Raw genomic sequence first — 19439 nt, forward strand, 5'->3', positions numbered from 1 at the left:
GTGCATCAGCATGCAGCCTGGATTTCTGTGGGCATATGAGGGTCACTTCTCCCACTGACTCTGTTCCTACAAATGACAGGGATCCTATGTGCAGCTGAACACCCCCAGCATTAGAGATTATGATTTAGGAGTAGTTTTCTCCCCCCCCTTTTTTTTTTCTCCCCATACTTCCTGTTTTTGCTCCCCAATAGGTGAGGGGGCAAGAAAAGCTGCGAGGGCATTGTTGTGGATGAATTCTCTCAGGCTGAGAGTCTCTAGTCTCCACTCAGCTCCCCAGGACACCTGAGCTTCACTCCCAGATCTGTGACTGCTTTCTTCCTGCAGGAGGTGCCCCTCAACTCATTCCTCCAGGAGAATCTGTGTTGTGGGACCCAGGGTCTGCTCAGCCCCAATCCAGACACAGGCCTCTACAACACCCAACCTTTCTGTGGAGACAGGAGCCCCTCCTTGTCCACCCAAAGTCCACTTACTTTTTCAGTTGGTCTTGGGGTCGGCTGTCTCCAGCAGAATGGGAGTGGTTGGATCCATACTTAGAGGAGGCATATAAGGGTGTCACATCTAATGCACTGTGGACGTTACCCACTTGTGATGTCTGCTGTTCCTTTCTGACTCTCCAACTACAATTGAGGCCCAGAGGGTCTGGCTTCCTGTCTGCTTTACTCACTGAATGATACTAAGTGCATAGAACTCTGTCTGCAACAGTAGGGGCTTCACAGATAATTGTTGAATGAGTGAACTCAAGTGAACCTTCCCCCAGTATCTCAGTGGACTTGGGCCTCGTCTGTCAGCCCCCAGCGTTTCCTCTTCTGGCCTCACCAAAGACAGGGACCTACTAGATGGAATGTCAAAACTCCTTTACAAATGCGATATAGGTTTGCCCAGGGGCAGATGATCAGTGAATGGTGAGGCAAAGAGCTTCTTCATGAGAGAGCAGAATATAATAAATGTGAATATCCCATCTTCTCTAGCAGCCTTTTGCAGAGCCAGACTTCTAGAACATACATTCCATGGCTTGTCTCTTGGTGTCTTGACAGTAATTCTAGCAGGTTGATCCATTACCACTTCACTTATCAGAGGAGCAAATTGAGGCTCAGAGTGGTGAAGTGATATTCCTAAGACTCAGAGCTAGTAGGTGTCAGAGTTCCTACTGTGCTGTGCAGGGCAGGGCACTGACCTTCAGAACAGCAGGTCCAGGACATGCTGGGTGGTGGTGTAGGTTCTGTAGGTGCATAAGAAGATGTCTATGTAGGACAAGTCACCCTCCAGGAAGTCAGGCACCAGGTGCTCTGCCGGCTTCTCCAGTGAGCCTGCCTTGACAGTCCGCACCACACGGGTTTCATCCAGGTCCTGGTCCGACCCACAGACATACTGGTTTGGGACAGAGGAGAGACATACACTTAAAGGCAGCCCCATGAAACAACAGGAGGGCTGGGGTCCCAGGACTCAGTATCCTGTGGAAGGAGTTGGAACTCTAGTGCCTCTGGCAGAAAACGGAGTTCAGCTTTCAAAATAGAATTTGAGGTGGGGAATGATTAAAAATATTATGAATCTCAAGTCATTTTGTTAACTAAGTAATCATGGTATCTGCCTGTAATAAGTGCAGTATGTCAGTGAGTCCTCAGGAAATACTTCATTCTAGAGATGAGAAAACAGAGGTTTAGTGATGTCTAGTGTCTTCTCAAAATGACACGGTCAGAGCCCAGAACCGTTCAACACTCCTTGATTTTCTCTCTGGGCTACGTGAAACCTGGTCTACTCCTGATGCAGAGGGGAAGGTCTGGTGCAAACTCACTCTCTTCCTGTCAGGAGACAGTGCACAGAGCAGACATATCCCATTAAAAAAAAAAAAATTTTTTTTTTTTTAGATCCCCTTAAATGGCAAAGCAAGACGTGGATTTTTCTTTGTGTACATTATTTGAGAAGTTTTGGTGGTCCCAAAATGCCTGGAGCTCTTGGAGGGGGAGAAAGATCCCCCACAGGAGTGGAGATCTGAGCAGATTACTCAGGCATGGCAAATCTAAATGGCTGTATTGGTCCCACTCCATCTGGAGCAAGGGAGAATGAAGAAAAGCAAAGAAATAAAGGAAAGATTAGTCCAAAGGACTAATGACCAGAAGTACCACAACCTCCACCAAAGTGAGTCCAGCCCAGCCACAACCAGGCTACCACCACTGACGGACCGTGGTCACCATAGAGGGTTCCAGAGAGCTGGAGAGAAATGTGGAACAAAATTCAAATTTCACCTCTCTGCCCCCCACCCCCCCAAGAAAAAAAAAAAAAGACCAGACTGACAGAGACTGGAGAAACCCTGAGAGTAGGGCCTACAAACACCCTTCTAACTCAGCACTTAAGTTACTCCTGAGGTTTACCCTTCAGCCAAAGATTAGACACACCCACGAAACAAACAATAATACGCACAGTTCAATTATGTATACTAGATTTAATGGGCACACGAGTCTAGGGGCAAGTATGAGAAGGCAGGAGAGGACAGGAAAGCTGGATGAATGGAAATGGGAAACTCAAGGTTGAGAAGGGTAGAGTGTTGACACACGGTGGGGCTGGGAACCAATGTCACAAAACAATATGTGTATTAATTGTTTAATGAGAAACAATTTTGCTCCGTAAACTTTCACCTAAAGAGAATTAAAAAAAAAGTGTAGTAAAGGACTGAGAGGTGGCTCAGCTTCTCAGGGCCAACAGTACCTCAAAGCCACCCTGCGTTTCCACTGGCCATCCTCACAGCTAATTGGAAAAAATGGAAAAGAACCCTAACACTCAGAACAGGCTGGATGCAGGGATGCACCCTCCATCAGAGATGCTGGTGCCAAGTGACTGCTATGGCCGTTTTGGGAAGGAGTCTGGCTCTAGTGATCCTAATCATAAATGTGCACATCCTTTACCCCAGCGATCTGACCCCTGGGTGTCTGTCCTGAGTGGGTCAGTGTATGAGGATATACTTAAGCGCTCCTTTAGCCCTGCTGAAAGAACAGCAGAAAAGAATCAGTCCAGGGCCAGCAGCAGGGAATGGCTGGATCACTGTGGGAACCAGCCCCCCCTTCTGGAATATTCTGCAGCTGAGTCAAGACACAACTCCTGACCTGGAGGGGTCATGGTAACGGGTTGCCCTAGATTGCAAGTTGCAGAAAATGTATATCATAACATAAGCCCCATGCTTTCGGGTAAATAAAGCCTACGAAGCCTGAGGATGTGTGAGGATGTGAGTCTGGAAGAAGATATGGAAGGACAGTTCTGCTGACTGCTCCCTGTGTACCAGGTGTTGGGAGTTAAATAGTTAATGAGGAGCAGCATGCAAAAATACACTGTTATGGATTGAATTGTGTCCCCTCAAAATGTGAAACTTGGCTAGGCCATGATTCCCAGTATTGTGTAGTTTTCCACAATTTTGTGACCTGACAAAATTATCTTCTGTGTTGTAAATCCAAACTTCTAAGATGTTAATGAGGCAGGATTAGTGGCAGTTATGTTAAGAGGCAGGGCTCAATCTACAGGACTAGGTTGTATCTTGAGTCAATGTCTTTAGAGATACGAAAGAGAGAATTAAACAGAGAAGAAAGGGACCTCATACCATCAAGAAAGAAGTGCCAGGAGCCGAGTAGGTCCTTTGGACCCAGGGTCCCTGCACTGAGAAGTTTCTAGACCAGGGGAAGACTGATGACAAGGACCTTACCCCAGAGCTGACAGAGAGAGAAAGCCTTCCCCTGGAGCTGGACCCTAAATTTGGAGTTCTAGCCTCCTAGATCGTGAGAGAATGAATTTCTGTTGTTAAAGCCATCCAATTGTACTATTTCTTTTATAACAGTATTAGATAAATAAGAGAGAATTTGGTACCGGAAGTAGTTGCTGCTCTGAGAGATACCTACAATGTGGAAACAGTTTTTGAAGTGAGTAATGGGTAAAGGCCGGAAGAGTTTTAAAGCGCCTGAAAATAAAAGCCTAGATTGCCTTGAAGAGACTTTTATTGAAATTATGGACATCAAAAACAATTCTGGTGAGGGTTCAGAAGGAGGTGAGGGGAGCTGAACACTGGAGACTGTGCAGATGGTGAGAAGCAGCAGCAGAGAAACGGCAGCAGCAGAACCAGAAGACCAGCACAAGATGGCATGGAAGCCTACCCAGGAAGTGAAAGAGTTGAATGTCTTTGTGCAGGAGGCTTCCTGGCAGAGTGGATGCCTCTGAGGACTTATCGGTGGACCTGGGCTTCCCAACACATACAGTAAGATAGCTGAGTGCCTTCCAGCTGAGTTTTAGTGGTGGAACGGGTATGCCTCCAGGCACTTATATATATATATATATATATAAAAAACAAATGCATTTCCGTCGAATGGATTCCTACTCAAAGTGACCCTGTAGGACAGAGCAGAACTGCCCCATATGGTTTCCAAGGAGCACCTGCTGGATTTGAACTGCCAACCTTCTGATTAGCAGTCATAGCTCTAAACCACTATGCATCTGGGATTTCCAAGCACTTATAGAAAGAGCTAAAGCCCTTTGAAACACTTGCCCGAGCAGGGCAGATGCCAGGCCGTGAAGCCAAGGAACCAGGGAGCAGAAGCTGAAATGACAAGGAACACAGGAAGCAGAGCTGCCTCAGTCTCAAAGAGTAGGACCAACTCTGGGGTCTCAAAGGGCAGAGCCATTGCCTATAGGGTCTCAAAGGGTACGGGCACAGCCTCCTAAGTTTCAAAGAAGCAGATCCTTGCCAACTTGGTTCTGGAGTGTGGGGCTGCCTTTCACGAGTGACAGCGGGATGGCGTCAGATCCACTGCCCAAAGCTGAGGGCTCAGGGCTGCTATGCCCTGCTGCTACCTCCTGCCAGGGCTGAAGGGATGGAGTTGCCACTCAGGTGGATTAGGAGAATGAGGCTGCCCAAATATGAGGGAGCACAGTTGCCATTCCAGTGGGCTTGGAAGGGGCAGTTGAAACCAAGGACTGAGGGGCCCTCACCCAAAATCCTGAGAGCGTGGCTGACACCCAGAGCCTAGAGGGCAGGACAATTGCCTAAACGGTCTCAGAGAACAGAGGATTATTCTCAAGGCTTGAGAGCTAATGTGATGTGTTCTGCTGACTTGCTTGGTGCCTGTTATGCCTTCTTTTGTTCCAGTTTCTCCCATTTGTAATATAAATGCATACCTTGTGCCTGGTTCACCATGGCATTTTGGAAGCAGATAACTTGTAGATTTCACACATGAGGACAAATTTTGTCCCAGGATAGAATTTGGATTTGGAGTTGATTGAAGACCTCTGGGATGATATGATGGGGTGAATGCATTTTACTTGTGACAAGGACATGAATTTTTGGAGCCAAAGGGTGCAATGTTATAGATTGAATTGTGTCTGCCCAAAATGTGTATCAACTTAGCTGGGGCATAATTCCCATTACTGTGTGATTGTCCACTATTTTGTGATCTGATGTGATTATCCTATGTGTTGTAAAACCTAACCTCTATGTAGTTAATGAGGCAGGATTATAGAGGGTTATGTTAATGAGGCAGGACTCAATCTACAGGACTAGGGTGTATCTTGAGTCAACCTTTTTTAAGATGTAAAAGATAGAATCTAGCAGAGAGGAAAGAGACCTCATACCACCAAGAGGAAGTGTTAGGAATAGAATGAGTCTTTGGACCTGGGTCTCTGCACCGAGAAGCTTCCAAACCAGGGGAAGATTATGACAAGGTCCTTCCCCCAGAGCTGACAGAGAGAGAAAGCCTTCCCCTGTAGCGGATACCCTGTATTTGACTTTTAGCCTCCTAGATTGTGAGAGAATAAATTTCTGTTTGTTAAAGTCATCCACTAGTGATATTTCTGTTATAACAGTACTAGACAACGAAGACATATGCGTAGGCTGATGTGAAGTGAAAACAGTAGAAAAGACTTGTTTGTGATATCCCTACAACTATGGGAAAAGTGACTTTGCATCTGGCCTGGGAGGAGAGGGCAGTGGGGAGAGGATGGAAGGATGGTAGCTGGTTGCTTTGAGAGTGGACTGAGCTTCCTCTAGAGGGAAAGCCCTTGGAGGAAGCTGATGGGTCTCCAGGGTGGTGTCTGCTTTACAGGCCCCTCCTGCCATCTTGTGGCCCTGGGTGGGGCCCTTATTCCCTTACCCCACACTCACCCAGAGCTTGTGCCAGTGCTTCTTGGCCCCTTTCTTGGGATAGATGGAGTAGATGATGCCATCTTCCTTCTTCTCACAGATCTCCTTTGGGAAGTTCTGCAAAGACAGTGTCAGGCAGCAGCACGGAAGGCATCAAGGGCCCCTCTGAGCTGCCTCCTTCACTCTTTGCTCCTTCTGTGCCCCCTGGGCCTCAGAGGAGCTACCAGTTCACTGGCTGTGCACATGTGCTGGGTGGGCTGGCCTGGGGGTTGCACCATCTCCCCCAGCCACGTCCACTGACCACGGATAGAAATATGAACCTGAGTCACAGTAGAATCTGGGAGGAGCAAGGCCAGCATAGGGTCAGCATTGTCCCAGGCAATGCCAGCGGCTAGGTCCCCAGGGTGACTGCTGCAATCAGGGCTAGGTGGAGCTCAGAGAAGGCCCAGGTGAGAGTTCTGACTCGCACTGTGACCCCTCAACAGTCCCTCCTTAAAGGCATGATCTAAACTGGAACCCCTGGGTAGAGACTTAGGTCCCAGCATCCTTTGTGATGAGGAGGGTTGGTGCAGGGACTTGAAGCTGTCTCCACTTTGCCACCCTAGCCCCAAGTCTCCATGGCATCCAACCTGATGGACTAGGCCCACATACCACTGCCTTCAGGGTCGGAATCAGCCCCATCAACCCAGTGATTGGGAGAGGCCATGAGGATGGAGTCTGGGGGAGCCCTCAATGAGTGCTAGTCATGAAGCAGCAGCAGCAGCACCATTTTCATCATCTTCATCATCACCTCTCCCTTCCCAAATCTCCTCAGACAACATGACCACTCCTTCCTTGACCTCCACTGACCTCTATCCCAAATGGACCCTGCCTCATCCCAACAACTTTCTGCCTCATGAGTTCTGAGCTTATTTTCCTGTACCCCCATTACTGGGGACCCCATGAGGTCAAGGGTTAACATGCCCCGGGGAGGGATGTGAGCCTGCCTGAGTAGAATCACAGTGGTGGTCTGGCCTGGATTGGCAGCCCTGGGTCACTCTGTGTTACCTTCGGATTCTTTTTGGAAAATGGCCAGAGCCTTCGTGCATGGGAGCTGAGACCATGTCTTGTCCTTCTTAAAAGTGTCCAACTCTTAGATTTTTCAAGGTTTGATACAAGAGAAGACGAACGACAAGAAGAAAACATGTTCTTAGCTCGAGCGTCTCTACTCAGGTAAGCTGGGTTGGGGGCTGTCTCTAGACAGTGGGTGCCTGGTTACCAGGATTCCAAGTTCTATGTGCTGCATCACCAGGGAAGTGAGGTCATTTCCTGGGTCTTCTGACCTGGGCCCGATCTTAGATAAAACCTCCCCAAAGGATCCTCTGGGCCGTTGAATGCTCACCTCTCTCCATGCCATCTCCATAATTGTACACATAGACACCAACACAGGACTCCCCCTGCACATACTCACACAGAACCTGAGGAAGGCCTGGGTGCAGCCCGGACCCCAACTTTGAGTAGACAAAGCTGGGTTCAGCCCTCTAAACTAGTTTGCGACCCTGGACAAGGCTTTGTGCTTCTCATGGCCTCCTCAGTCTCCCCACCCAAAACAATGGGGATCATTCTAGCATCTACTTCCTGGGGACGCCATCAGGTACAGGTGAGTTAACACCTATAAAACTCATGGGCTGGTGTCACATGTAATTAATGCATGAACTCAGAGATGGAAGAATTTCAAGCAGGGGTGGGAAGCACTGTGGAGTACACCTTAAAACAGGGCTGAGTTCTGGCTGTGTGATCTTAGGAAAGTCAATTCCGCTCCTGGCCTCATTTCCCTGTCTGCAATAAGAGATGACTGGAATTCAATGAGAATCAGATATTGGCACCTTCTGCTTTAAAATTCCCCATTAACTTCCATTATATTTACCGTCTGACCCAAGTGCCTCATCTCAGACTAGGGGGTGGGTAGCCTGCACAGGGGCTCCCAACTATCCCATCTCCTAGTCTACATATCCTGTATGACCCCCTCCCCTGAGTGTGGGCTGGACTCAGAGACTAGCTTCTAAAGAATAGGAGAGGACAACCTTATCTTAGCTGTCTCTTATGTCTACCCTCTCTCTGTCATCTCTCTCTCCCTTGGAAAGCAGCTGTGATGTATGACCTGCACTATGGAGAGCCCCAAGTGACAAATCCCTGAGGGAGGGCCCTGCCCATAGACAGAGAGGAAATAAGGCTTATAACATGGGAGTGAGCAGGAAGTGTATCTTCCCCTGTCGAGCCTCAGTTGAGACCACAGACCAGGCTTGTGAGAGAATTTGGGGCACATTCACCATCTAAGACATTCACAGATGTGTGCTGTTGTGAGTAGTTAGTTTTGGGGTGATGTCACAGAGCAGGAGACAACTTCTCAGCCCATCAGGCCCTGGGTCTGTCCTTCTCTCTGCCTCCTCTACTCCCCATCTCACTCCAGACACATTGGCCACTTTCTAACCTCCTCTCTGGACAAACTCATGTCTGCCTCTCAGTTTCTGCACCAGCTGTGGCTTCTCCCTGGCACACTGTCCAAAGACTCATGCAACGCTGTGGGATGGCTTTAAAACTAACATTTATAACAGTGCTTTAAAAAAGGACCAACTGCCTTCCTCCTGGGCCTCAGTATATAATGAACTCCTGATTATAGGACACCACATGTTTAGGAGGTCAGGGCTGCCCAGCTTGACATGCGAATTGTCATAAAGTAGGTGGCCTAGAAGTAATCCATTGTCTGATGGAAGTCGTCCACCAGAATCAGGCCCAGCAGGCCCAAGCAAGTTAACCCAATGGGATGTCTGGACCCTACATCCTCCCCTTTTGCATCAGTGTCTCTCCTTCAGTCCACACCTCTGGCCTTATGGGGACCTGGCTACAACCAGCTGACAGTGGAGGAAAAGCTGCTGGCCCATTCATGGCTTGTCAGTTTGATGTGTGGGTGCATCCAGAAAGTGGGAGCTACTCAATACACCCATACTCAGGGTGTCCCCAAAAGAGAATAGAGGAGGGATTTCCCAGGGGGCAAATATATGAAACAGGAACAGACAAATGTATACAGACCAAACTTTATCAGTGGCTGCCTGGTGTGGAAGGAAGGGGGAGAAGGGCAATCATTGTTTAGGAAGCATCTTTATGGTGATGGGACTTTTGGCAACTCTGGGTGATGTTTGCGTGGAATGATTAAAGTAACTGATATCACAAAACCATATACCTGAATAATGTCGAGTTGGTAGATGTGGTGGTATATATTTTATAATTAAAACATTTATGTATATATAAACCAAATCCATTGCCCTTGACTCAATTCCGACTCATAGCGACCGTATAAGAACAGAGGTAGAGCTACCCCATGGGGTTTCCAAGGAACAGCTGGTGGTTTCGAACTGTCGACCTTTTGGTTAGTAGCCAAAAGCTTAACCACTGTATGGCCAGTGCTCCAGTATACATATGTTTTCTCCTCTACATCTCTATAATTTCTTGGTTTTCTGTGGAGTTTCTGTTCATTGCTTCAGCATGTGTTTTGGTTGGGGATTAAGGTTTCCTGAGTTATCTGTAACAGCTCCTCTCAAATATTTTGGATATTTGGATGTAGAGGAGGGTCCTGTGGTTAACAGCCATGGAAATGAGCTCTGTCTGACTCAAGCAAATGGAGAATTGATGGGTCTGGGACTGGGTGGTATAAAGAGGGAAGGAGAAGCTGGACAAGGGTCACCCAGGAAGGCCCCATGTGGGCAGCTCCAGTGAGCTAGGGAGCAGGGACTAGTGGACAGTGAAGAGAAACCAGCGCCTGAGCCAGTGCAGAGCCTCCTGTGTCTCAGCTCCAGGGTTAAACTCCAGGGACCAGAAGGCGGCTGCCTGGCTCCCATCCTGAGACCACCCATTGCTAGAGGGGATCAGGGCAGCTGGACTGATGGCCCACCAGGAAGGAATGCAGTCAGGGAGGCAGCACCCCTTTGGATGCTGATGTGAAGACCTGCAGATGTCCACCGTAGGCTGTTCCTTACGGGCCTGAAGGCACAATGGATACTGAAGCTAAATCAGTCATAACAATGGATACTGAAGGCAAATCTGTCATTTGTCTTCAGTATCCATTGTGAAAATTCTCTACGTGTACATTTTATGCAGTCAAATCTCTATCTTTTCACCTGAGATTGACTTCCATTGCTTTTTAGGTTCCTCGATGGTGCAAACGATACTTACCTACTGTCATGGATTGAATTGTGTCCCCCCAAAATATCGGTCAACTTGGCTAGGTCATGATTCCCAGTATTGTGTGACTATCCACCATTTTGTCATCTGATGTGATTTTCCTGTGTTGTAAATCGTGTCTCTATGATGTTAATGAAATGGGATTAGCAGCAGTTATGTTGATGAAGCAGGACTCTATAAGATTTGGTTGTGTCTTAAACCAATCTCTTTTGAGATATAAAAGAGAGAAGTGAGCAGAGAGACTGGGGGACTTCACACCACCAACAAACAAGAGCTAGGGGAAGAGCATGTCCTTTGGACCCAGGGTCATGCACTGAGAAGCTCCTAGATCAGGGAAAGATTGACGAAAAGGACCTTTCTCCAGAGTCAACAGAGAACCTTCTGCTGGGGCTAGCACCTGGAACTGGAACTCCTAGCCTCCTAGACTGTGAGAGAATTTCTCTTTGTTAAAGCCTTCCACTTGAGCTTTTTCTGCTATAGCAGCACTAGATGACTAAGACAACTACTAAAGGTTGGCGGTTTGAACCCACTCAGCAATGCCTCAGAAGAAAGGCCTGGTGATCTGCTTCCATAAAGATTAAAAAAAAATAAATAAAGATTAGAGCCTAGAATACCCAGGAAGCTCAGTTTTACTCTGTAACACATGGGAAGGCCAAGTTGGAATTGAGTTGATGGCAATGAGTTTTATGCTTCAAACACTTTTCCACTCCAAGACCTGTTAAATATTTATACCTGTTTTTGTATTTTTACATGGAAGTCACTAACACTTCTGTCATGTATTTGGTGTGTGAAGTGAGGGCAAGACACACCAGTCCTTGTCCTACCTTCTGTAAGACTGGGGCCTGCTCCCTGCTTCTCATAGACACAAAGGCCTGTGTTTGCCTGGATGGCACCCACTACCTGTCTGGCTGGCTTTACTTCATGATCATGGCTGCCCTCTGCCCCAGGACTGCCTGTGTGGAGAGAGGAGTAGGAGTTGGGCAGAGTCGTTTAGATGGACAATGAATGCCTCACTGAGAAAAGCCAGTTCCTTTGTGTTTTGAGCATCCTCCGAGAAGCCCAGGCTATTGGTGTCGGACTTGCCTTACCTGAGATTGCCCTTATTGGCCAATGGCATCCTTTCCTATTTCCCTTGTGGCCGTCTCCGAGGACACTGGGCCCCTCCAGGTCTCCACAGGGTCCACGCTGCCCTGGAGCCCAGGGTCCAGCATGGTTCTGGCACCTGAGGTGGCCTGGGAAGGCTGTAATCGGGAACAAGGGTGTGGATTTTTCATTTGGGGCAGAGCCCGACTTGAAGGCAACCCCCTTCTGCATCCCAGACACTGACGCCCCCTCCCTGCCATGGGTGCACAAACCTGCATGTCACAGCCCCAGTGTAGGCCTCACTCTATCCCAAAATGTGCTGAGCTACTGGAGGCAGTGGCCATGCAGGGGCGTCAGATGCAGAGCCCCCCCAGTGGAGCTTCAAGGCTTCTACACTGCCCTGGACCTGACTGCTGTAGTCCCAATGTCCCCAGCATCCACATGACTCTCCTCTCCCTGGAGCACCCCCAGCAGATTGCCAAGGGAGCCAGCACCATGCCCCTTCACAGACAGGCTGAGCCAAGAGTGTCTGCTAAAGTTCTTTATTTGGAATCAGGAGTAGCCTGCTGGGGGAGGGGACAGAGGAGGGGATGGTTCAGGCCCCTCTTCTGCTCTGGGGTCAGCAGCAAGGCAGGGCTCTCTGGACATGCTGAGGCTGCTGTACAGGGTCAGGAAAGAAGCGGGGATGTCAGTGGAGCCCCCTGGGGTACAGGGCAGCAGGGCAGATGCCAGGCTCAGAGAGGTCCCCTCAGTGGCTGACCTTTTGGAGCAAACAGGGGCCTAGAAGGAGACTCAGTCTACGTTGTTCCAATCCCACCCCTTGAACAACTGGGCAGCTGTCACGGATTGAATTTTGTCCCCCAAGAAGACACAGCAAAGCCCTCACCCCCGTCCTTTGATTGGGGAAACGGGGCTTTTTCTTTGCAGTTGTAATCAGTTAATGGGCATCTGCCTGAGTAGAGTGGTTCCTAATCCTTCTAAGTGGTGTCGTGTAAAAGGGAAGAGTGGACACCGAGTCACACAGGGGGAAGATGCATGTGAGGATACATCTACCAGCCAGCAAATGACAAGGATTGCCGGCAGACACCAGAGCTGGGAGGGAGGCCTGCAGCAGTTCCTCCAAAGCCTCAGACGGAATTGACACGGCCAACACCCTGATTTGGACTCTCAGCCCCAGACTTGTGAGACCATAAATATCCTTTGGAAACCCTGGTGGCGTAGTGGTTAAGTGCTATGGCCACTAGCGAAAGGCTCTGCAGGTCGAATCCGCCAGGTGCTCCCTGGAAACTCTATGGGGCAGTTCTACTCTGTCCTATAGGGTCGCTATGACTACTGGATAGCACTGGGTTTTTTTTTTTTAATTTAAGGCCACCTGTTTTTTTTTACAGGTGGTATTTTGTCACTGCAGCCCTAGGCCACTGAGACAGCCAGTTACTGACTCTTACATGTGTGTGTCTGGGTGTGTGTGTGGGGTGAGATAAACTGTGGGAAGACCCTCCCTCTTCCAATGCCACAGGGTAGTCGCGGAGGAAGGTGTGCTCACGGGCCTGGGGAGCAGGGACTCTGAGAAGGAGCCTCACACAACCAGTGAGGACAAGGGATGGCAGGTTTGATTAGGTAAACGAGAGGATCCAGAGTGTCCAGGGAATTACAATGCTGACTGACTTCCGAGGGTAATGACCAGAGATCTGAGCTGACAGAAAGGGCAGCAGTGGTCCCTGCCTGGTCCAGGCGGGCCCTCTCCTGCCAGCAAGGGGTGGGTGTAACATTAGGGAACACAGCTCCTGAAACCCATGGTCCCCAAGACTCTGGTTATTTCCAGTGTGTTCCAGAAGTGTCCACCCACCATATTCATTGTCAGCAGTGCAGCTCTGTAGAGCAAAGAAAACGCAGGTGAGGAAACGAGAGACAAGGCAGGGCCTGGTCCCCTCACTGCCCCCAGGGCAGAGCTACCCATGACTAAACTTAGCCCAGGCTCGTCCCTGTAGCACAGTCATTCAATAGCACTTCCTCCCCACAAATGTGGAGACGTGGGGACACAGAGACCTGGGGACATGCGGATGTGGGGACACATCAGAGCCCCCTTTACCTGCCTGGGCTGGTGTGAAACCCCCCCACATGAATGCTTTGCTCTGCATGAATTTCTCAAATTCAATCAGGGCTTCATGTTCACATCGGGTTCGGGTTCCTGGCTGCAGATGAGTTAAGGAGGAGTCTCGATCTGGGGGTCAGTGAGAAGCCTCACGAGGGGCAGATACCAGGAGACGCTAACCCCAGCATGGGGCAATTAACGGGATGTGGAGATAAAGCCCAAATCTCTCGGTGGGACTGACTAGGACTAGCTTGCAATCACAACCATCGGAGAAGCCCTGAGGATAGGGTACGGGGTTAGGACCCCAACCACAGAGCGGCCCCTCTGGGGGTCCACACAGCCCCCAAAGTGACACTCAGTATCCTGGCCCTGACCTGAGACCTCATTCTGAGCACCATGGGAACTAGCTGCACTGGGGTCCCTCCTTCACCAAGGTCTAGCAGCAGAGCTTACCCCTGCCCCAGGAGATCCCTGGGAACATGCTTTGTAGCTATGGCAGCAGTAGGAGTCCCCTTCATGACCTGTCCATCCCTCCATAGTCTTGTCCACTGGCAGTGTCCCCCCCCACTCATGTCCCGCTGCAGGGAGCTTGAACAGAGAGCCCTTGGCCCACTGCACCGCAGGCAGAGGCTGGTGCAGGACCACATTTCCCAGAACCAGCACGTGGCTGTTGTTGGGCCCTGTGTCCCTGGGATGGAGATGGAGGGGAGGAACACGAGCTCCTTACTGAGGAGCTTTGCCATGTGGAAGCATTTCCTGTGGTGGCTGCCTTTTCAGTAAAGGAAGTAGTGGTTCTTCAATGGGCAGGTCCTAGAGGTACGTGTGCTCCCTGAGTCCATGTACAGGCAGAGAGGAAACAGACCTTTAGCATCATCATTCCTACAGAAAACATTTGGAGCAATTAAGTAATAGCCTAGAAGGTTCTGGGTTCTAGGCCGCCCTTGCTGTACAGAGCTCCCAGCCCCCAAAGCCCCCCAGCCTGGCAGGAGCCCAGGGTCTTGCTGTTCCCCACAACCATGGACCCCAATCACCGGAAGAAAGCTGCCTTCTGGGATAAGGGTCCCACCCATTCCTAGTGACTTGATGGGGGTGGGTCAGGGCAGAGGACCTCAGAGGTTGGAGCTTGGCCATCTCAGCTCAGGGCAGCTGGATACCTGTCCCCACCCTTTGGCTATGCTTTCATCCCTCCCTAATCCCTAACCCCCACGTTCCTGCCAGGTAAACAGCTAGGATCACCCAAGGGGACGAAGTGGTCAGCCAGTCCCTGCTGCGGATGAATCTGGGGTCTGGTCACTGTACCCAGGGGCAGCAAGAGCCTGGAAACTGAAGATCAGTATGCCCTGGGGTTTGAACAGGGTGGGGACACTCAGCCAGGAAGGCCACCCTGGGGACTCTTCAGGGGTGGATGGGGCTGGTGGTGGCATGGGAAGGTGGGGGAGCAGAATCTGACTCAGAGGTGCTATATTTGCCAGGCACCCCCTTCTCTCCATCACGACTCTTTTTTTGTGGCACTGATCAGAGGAAGACTCTGAGCCAGCGGAGGAGGGGGACCTAGACTTACAGGAAAGTGAAAGCAGCCTCCAGGTCCCCACCCTTCAGTCATGACACCTTCTTGGGCTTCTTCTCCATGGGCAGTTCCTTGTCAGCCACCATGGCCTTCATGTACCAGGTTCCTGGGAGCTGGAGGTGGATGGAGTGTGATCTCTCAGCCTGTCTTGCCTACCCCACCCTGCCCTGCACCCCTTGGGCTCCACCAGCACCCCAGATGCACACAGCCTAGCTACCCTAACTGGACCTCCAGCACCGGCTGCAGCTCCCAAGGGCTGGCCGCTCTCCATACCTGGATGCCCTGGCTTAGTCAGTGCAAACCCGGCACACAGACTGGCACCAAATGGAGGTGGAGGGTGTCTGTGGCCCTACAAATCTGTTCTCTGCCAGGACAAGGAGGGCCCCATTCCAGACGACCCCAAAATGCCTTGGGAAGGGGGTGCAAGGGCATTGGTTGAGCAGTGTCACTGAGGATAGCCTGCTCCCTCCTCTAGCCCCCGTGTCTGGAGAGGGGCAAGTCTGGGGACAGAAGAACAGAATCTTCCTGCTCCTTCTGACCACCCTCTGCCAGAGCGCTGAGTCAGGGTCCTTAACTTGATCTAACTCCCATCTTAAAATGACAGCTCCTACAGTCTGGCCATTCCTCAAAAAGCTAAACATAGAATCACCATATGACCCCGCAGTTCCACTCCTAGACATATACTCAAGAGAACTGAAAGTGCAGACTCCAAACAGAACTTGCACACCGATGTGCACTGTGCATTACTCACCAGAGCCAAAAGGTGGTAGCTAGGTGTTCAGCAACAGGCGGATTGATTAAAAAATGTGGTATATGCATACAATGGAATATTCAACTGTAAAGGGAAATGAAGTCCTGATTCATGCCACAACAAGGATAAACGTTAAAAACATGATGCTGAGTGAAAAAGTCAGACATGAAAGGACAAATATTGCATGGTCCCATTTATATGAGGTATCTAGAACAGGCAAATGCGTAAAAAGAAATTAAAATAGTGGTTGCCAGGAGGTGGAGGTAAGTTATTGCTTAAAGTATACTGGGTTTCTTTTTGGGATAAAAAAAAAGTATGTGTTTGTATATGTGTGTGTGTATACATATATGCATTTACATATATATATATACATATATACACACATACACATACACACTCACACACACACACGCCCTGGTGGCACAGTGGTTAAGAGCTTGGCTGCTAACCAAAAGGTCAGGAATTCAAATCTAACAGCTGCTCCTTGGAAACCCTATAGGGCAGTTCTACTCTGTCCTATAAGGTTGCTATGAGTTGGAAGTGACTAGGCAGCAATGGGTTTTGAGTTTTTTTTATATACACACACATCTATACACATACATGCTTATTCAATCTGTATACTGAGGTAATAATCCAAGAAGCTGGAAAATACCAAGAAGAACCTGGCATGAAGATTGGAGGAAGACTCATTAATTACTGCGATATGCAGATGACACCATCTTGTTTGCTGGAAGCAAAGAAGACTTGAAACACTTACTGATGAAGATCAAAAACTACGACTTCAGTATGGATTATACCTCAACTTAAAGAAAACAAAAATCCTCTCAATTAGACCAATAAGAAACATCATGTTAAACAAAGAGTGAAGTTGTCAAGGATTTCATTTTACTTGGATCCACAATTAATGCCTATGGAAGCAGCAGTCAAGAAATCAAATGAAATATTGCACTGGGCAAATCTGCTATAAAAGACCTCTTTAAAGTCTTAAAAAGCAAAGGTCTCACTCTGAGGACTAAAGAGTGCCTGACCCAATCCATGGTATTTTCAAATGACTCATATACATGTGAAAGTTGGACAATGAATAAGGAAGACCAAAGAAGAATTGATGCCTTTGAATTGTGGTGCTGGCAAAGAATATTGACTACACCATGCCAAAAGAACGAACAAACCTGTCTTGAAGAAGTACAGCCAGAATGTTCCTTAGAGGCGAGAATGGCAAGACTTTGTCTCATGTACTTTTTTTCCCCTCTCCTCAGGAGGAACCAGTCCCTGGAGAAGGACATCATGCTTGGTAAAGTAGAGGATCAGCAAAAAAGAGGAAGACTCTCAATGAGATAGACTGTCACAGCGGCTCTAACAACGGACTCAAACGTAGCAGCAATTGTGAGGATGGCACAGGACCAGGGCAGTGTTTCATTCTATTGTATATAAGGTCACCATGAGTCAGAATCAATCTGACAGCAGCTAACAACCAACAACACGCGCACACACACAGGTACATATATACACTATATATATATAATTTTATACACACATACATATAACACATAGTGGACATGTGCAGGTGTACAGGGCCTCATTCTGCTTCCCCAGGGTTGGCAGTTTGTATGCAAAGGAAACAGAAATCAGGCAGACAAGCTATGGATAGTACTGGTGTGGCTGAAACAGTGGGACACGGAATCTTCACAGAGGCAGGGTGTAGGGGAATCCTCAGGCTCCAGGGTGGGAGCCGGAGCACACTACTCCAAAGGATGCCTGACTACACACAGTGGTGTCACTAGGGCTGGTATCATCCCCCCTCCATGGACCTCCTCCTGTGCCAAAACATACAGAATCCTTAGTAAAGTTTTTGTACTGTTACTCGTAAGTGGTAATTCCCATATATCACTCCATCTTTTTTTTAATTACTACTTCTTCATTCTCCAAGTTATTGATATAGGTTCACAAATATTAATTACCACAAGCTGTAGCTAAAACAGCAACAAATTTGACAAAATCGGCAGTATAAACACACCAGCCGCAATGCAAACAAGGGCACGTGCAGATGAAACCACGTGATTCGAAACCTCATTGTAATTGGGTAATAATGACAGCTCTGACTGGAGTGCATTAAAACATTCAAAAAGTAATTAGTATGGCGCATTAGCCTTATAGGTATTAATACAGGTAAGCTGAGCTTATGAAAAATGTTTTTGTTGTTGTAACTAACTACAGGGATATTTTTACAGTCATTTTGGTGTCATCTTTTGCAGTTGTCACCTGGTGTGGTCCCCACACCCTGCACTCCCTGATGCCACTGATTCCAGACAAGATCAGGATAAAAAATGTGCCTAGATGAACTCAGCCCAAGTTGATGAACTACAGAATCTTGAAAATAAAATGGTTTTAAAATTCCTGTTATTTTAGGTCACTAAGTTTTGAAGTACCTTGTTATGGAGTAATAGATAATTGGCACAATCTTCAAAATAACCTTCAAGGTATGAATTATTATATACAGTCTATCAGTGAGGAAAAAGATGGTAAAAATGTAAATAACTTACTCAAGGTCACACAACTACCTAGTAAGTGATAAAGCTAGTATTTGAATCCAGCTTGTCAGACTCCAACACTTTTAACTACACTACTATAAGCAATGAGAAAGATGACTTAAGGGAACTTAAGGGGGAAATACCAGACACTCACAGAGTGGGATTAAGGTGATTCAATGGGAAAAATGGATGACTCTGGGGTCTTAAAAGTGGAGAGGGGTGGCTCTATCAGAATCTGATTGCCAGAATTCACAGCAGAATGACTCATCTTGGATCATTAAAGAGATGGTATTGCTGAACAATGTGAATGTGGCCAATGAGTATGACTAGCACTTGAAGACACTGGCATAGCAAAGGTAGTGAACCTCCTCACCTGAAACCACTATGAAAGATATAATACATTGTTTCTCACCTGACAGAAGGTGGTGGTCTCGAGATTCATAATTGAACTGGCTCTCCATGGGCTGCAACTGGACACTTGACACCTCAGGGATCAACTGTAGAATTACCATTTCCTCAGTAAATCGCTCTTATCCACGTAGGAGTCTGAGACCTGGAGGAGACTGGAGATGCAATTTCTGAGGCTAGACCACCAGAAACATTCTCCACATATAAAAGAAGGGAAGGAGAAAACAAAACCTCACTGAATCTCCAAGTGCCTTTCTCTCAAAATGTATGTTTCCTCCCCCATCATCGAGGAGTCAGGCATTATCCCTGCTGGACACACATTCTCCATCCCAAGTCTAGAGATCTTCAAACATAACTGCAACAAATGCTACCAAAATAAGCACATAAATGGAACGTTACGGCAGGGAAGGGAACGTTAAGAATTTTGTCCTACCGTTAATACCGCTGCCCTCCCCATACAGAAACGACACTAACTGATCCACCATCGTGACCTCTTTCTTTTCTTCCTTCCGTACCTCCGACACTTACAAACTCAGGTTGCTCGTCGCGGGTATGGTCGGCAGATCTGCGGGCATTCCTCCACGCCCCCTGAGTCCACCCGCCCCCCACGGCTTTTGGTGTTAGTTCAGTTGTGCCCAAGGCCTAGCAAGGGCTGACCAGGCACCAACAGAACCACCGGC

At 48.4% G+C, this 19439-nt stretch overlaps 1 protein-coding gene and 1 long non-coding RNA gene across 17 annotated transcripts in view; one reads left to right on the forward strand and one right to left on the reverse strand.

Annotated features, from left to right (window-relative positions):
- Nucleotides 1–11184, forward strand: part of LOC135232860 (uncharacterized) — a 34892-nt gene extending 23708 nt beyond the window's left edge. The window contains exons 2-3 of the long non-coding RNA XR_010323475.1: nucleotides 7249–7324; nucleotides 10294–11184. This is a non-coding gene — a long non-coding RNA (uncharacterized LOC135232860). The remainder of the gene's footprint in view (nucleotides 1–7248; nucleotides 7325–10293) is intronic.
- The window catches only part of LOC104845536 (ral guanine nucleotide dissociation stimulator-like), a 30503-nt gene extending 11103 nt beyond the window's left edge, over nucleotides 1–19400 (reverse strand). Inside the window, exons 1-4 of one of the 16 annotated variants that reach the window (XR_010323470.1) lie at nucleotides 19288–19400; nucleotides 15824–18904; nucleotides 15067–15185; nucleotides 11940–14384 (exon numbers count right to left, since the gene is read on the reverse strand). Coding sequence is in view for 1 of the 16 variants with exons in the window: in XM_064294614.1 (XP_064150684.1) it covers nucleotides 1177–1368; nucleotides 6134–6229; nucleotides 18764–18793 (318 nt within the window). In the remaining 15 variants the exon portion in view is untranslated. Of the gene's footprint in view, nucleotides 1–470; nucleotides 1369–6133; nucleotides 6230–11939; nucleotides 14385–15066; nucleotides 15186–15823; nucleotides 18915–18995; nucleotides 19105–19274 lie in introns of those variants that run through there. The other 15 variants (XR_010323471.1, XR_010323473.1, XR_010323472.1 and 12 more) reach the window with 15 other exon arrangements.
- Nucleotides 19401–19439: the final 39 nt, after the last annotated feature.

Source organism: Loxodonta africana, chromosome 11 (genome assembly GCF_030014295.1).
Source record: "Loxodonta africana isolate mLoxAfr1 chromosome 11, mLoxAfr1.hap2, whole genome shotgun sequence".
Taxonomy (NCBI): Eukaryota; Metazoa; Chordata; class Mammalia; order Proboscidea; family Elephantidae; genus Loxodonta; species Loxodonta africana.